The 3231-nt window shown below is 31.3% G+C and overlaps 1 protein-coding gene across 1 annotated transcript; it reads right to left on the reverse strand.

Moving 5' to 3' along the window:
• Nucleotides 1-485: 485 nt before the first annotated feature.
• On the reverse strand, nucleotides 486-2642 carry LOC132737121 (uncharacterized). The gene is made up of 2 exons (XM_060724360.1): nucleotides 2020-2642; nucleotides 486-1830 (listed from the first exon to the last, which is right to left on the reverse strand). Exons 1-2 carry the CDS (start codon nucleotides 2358-2360, stop codon nucleotides 486-488), a joined length of 1686 nt encoding a protein of 561 aa, XP_060580343.1. The 5' UTR covers nucleotides 2361-2642.
• Nucleotides 2643-3231: the final 589 nt, after the last annotated feature.

Genomic DNA, 3231 nt, shown 5'->3' on the forward strand with positions numbered 1-3231 from the left:
CAGGACTATCATGGCTTTCTTGTATGAACTTGACTTTATGCATTCTAGGGTTAAGGCAATGACTAAAGAGCATTTAAGAATAGCATTTTATTTTATTCATGCACATAAGTATAAAAAAAACCATTACATAAAAATGAATATTACACAAGTATAACCACAGTGTAACATGACATAATTGTTTTATTCAAACATCAAAATAGGCTAAATATTTGCATTGAATGACTTTTTACTGTATACCATTCTTATTTTGGGTATGTAATAAATAAAAATTAATCAATTGTATTAACCTCGTTAAAAGAAACAGTATTATGCTCGCCAAATACTCGCAGGATATTACTTTTTTCATATTGTTCAAACAATTTAGTAGTTTATTGTAATATAACAAAAAACAATTCAACCAGATGCATTGAAAAATGGGAACTCTGAAAAATATTATTACCCTAACTTGTTTTTTTTCTTCTTTTTTGAATCATTTGTTTTACTGATTAGATGTCATACACTTTAATGTTGCTATCAAAAGACCTACTAATACACATCTTTGTCATTTGTTTATTACAACAGACCGACATAATTGTTCCTTTTCCACCATCAGCTTTTACAACCTCTCCTATTAGCTCACCATCACATGTAAATTGTAAAACGCTACAGGAGTAAGATACCAGCACAGTACCTGCTTCAGTGAGATAACAACATCTAGCGTTCTTTAATTGTTCATCATAAAATGATGTAATAACCTGACCATTGTTGTCAAGTACTTTCAGTCCATTATAATAGTCAGCAACATAAATCCTAGAAGCATCCTTACTGACAGCTAGACTTTCTATGTTAGAGAGCAACTTATGTCCTGATTGATGATTACTGAACTGATTAAGTTTCCTACCAGACAATGTATACATATATACTGATGGGGACGTGTCTGAAATATATAAATTATTGTTTGCATATGCAAGACCATAACATGCAAAATCAGTGTTAATCTTGTTTGTTGTTTTCATTTCTCTTTCTAGAGAAATGAAATGAACTTCCTTTTTTGATTGAAGAGTTACTGCTACCTTTGTGTTATTAATCTTACACATTTGCCATGGCTCTCCATGTAGATCACAGTAGTCCGTGACAGTATAGTTATAACTGTTTAATCGTTTCAGCTTCCTGTTGTTGTTATCTGCTAGAATAATTATACCATCTTCCATACAGCAGGCACATTTGATGAAACAATCTTTTTTATCTGACTTAACTGTAACATTATATGATTGATTTTCTTTAAACTGAAATAAATTGACAGCAGTCTTTGTATGTTTCTTTGATAGTGTTCCTAGGGTCTTCTTTTGTTCTAACTGTGTAAGAATTGATCTGTCAGGTTGAAACTCAATGTCTTCTACTGTACTTTTTATTTTGGCATGCTCCATATATTTGTTGGCAACATTTGCAGCATCTTCTCCCATCTTCACATAAACAAACACTTCAGAATGATTTGTGCTTGTAGATGCTAACTTATCATTAGCTGATTTAATCCTGGACTTATTTGCCTGTAGCTGTTTAAAGCTGTCTTCGATTTTGTCTTCAAGATATTTGACTCTACTTTCTATATCATCAATAGAACTTTTCTCCAGCTTGTCAAGTTGACCATTGATTTCTTGTCGGAATTTTCTGATATCAGCCAGAAACTCTGCTTTCCTCTTTAACAGTCTTTGTTTATCTCGTTTAAATCTATCAGCTTGTTTTTCAAGGGTCTTGGCTATTTCCTTGAGTTTTGTTTGAATGTATCTCGATTCAACTTGGTAAGTATTGTTTTGGATAAATTCTGGTATGTAGAATGTATCCTTACATAATCTGAAAAATAAATTAACAAAGTTTATGTATGTGAGACTATGAGATAAATGTTGAGATTATATGTTATTTTCTGTATCATATAATCGGTATTTGAGATATCATATTTATGTTAAGACTTTTAAGTATCTATTGAACATTCCATATATTAACTGAGAAAATATATTAATGTGTTTATATAGTAAATTTTACCTATGATCAACTGTCATACATGTAGAACAGCCAACAGTATCATGGTTCTGACAGTACATATCAATGTGTTTATGACTGTGTCTGTCACATCTCTCTGATGGTGCCCTTGGCAGACCTTTACTGGTTCCTGACTTAACTTGAGATTTATCCAACACCTTGTGACCAGCTAATACAGGCACTTTACTGTGAACTTTGACACAACTAACACAGAAATAATCGTGACAATCAACACAGTATTTTTCACCTTCAGTGTTCCTGCCTTCATTTCTACACATTGAACATAATACATCAAATATTTCATCCGAGAGAATATCCGTATCAATTTGTCGACCTGTAGCCATTTTGTCTTTTTCCCAACTAGGTTATTTAGTTGATCTGTTTACATTGTAAAATCGATAAAATGGTCTCTATTTCTGTCACAGTTATTTTAAATTTTAAACATTGGTGTCTTCTATAATCATGATAACTGTAAGCCTTAAGTATCTTCTACATTGTACTCCTGGGAAAATATCAATTTCTACATAATATTTTTTCAATTCATTTATATAAATCCTCTCCTTCCGCTAAATAATGGTCAAATAATTTAACCTACTTAGGGTTTAATTTATCAAAGGTGCCGTTATACCTCTTTGCACACAGTGTAACTTTATCTGGTGAAACATGATCTAAAGTTTATTCATATTCAATACTAAATTGTTAAATTTTAAGGTATATAAAGTGTTTACATAGGGCTGGTTTAACATTATGCTATATAAATCAATATAACCTTGAAAAAAATCTACTCTTAGATAATCAAATGATAAAAAAATAACGAACTTCATCTTGGCAAAGCAAGTGTTGTACATTTATAGATTAGTCCTTTGCTGTTGTATTTTGGACACATACAAAAATGAGCTGGTGTTTTCGCCTAAATTATCATCAAACTTTGTCAGGTAACTGCTCGGATGAGTTTGAACATGGGTCATCTCTGATGAAAAACTTAAAGTTCACCGGAGTTAAAATAGAAAAATCTTGTAAACACATTTGCTCGGATGAGCTTGATTGGTCAGGTGAGCAATCTAGGATCATCTTGGCCATCTTGTTTTTCCAAAATTTCATTTTGTTATTAATTTTCCTAGAATTGTAGAAATTTGTTTGAGTTTTGGTAATTTTTGTTAGATTTTTTGGTAATTTGTTAGATTTATGGTGATTTGTGGTAATTTGTTGGTAATT

This window comes from Ruditapes philippinarum, unplaced genomic scaffold (genome assembly GCF_026571515.1).
Source record: "Ruditapes philippinarum isolate M1 unplaced genomic scaffold, ASM2657151v2 ctg2594_1_1_1_1, whole genome shotgun sequence".
NCBI lineage: Eukaryota > Metazoa > Mollusca > Bivalvia > Venerida > Veneridae > Ruditapes > Ruditapes philippinarum.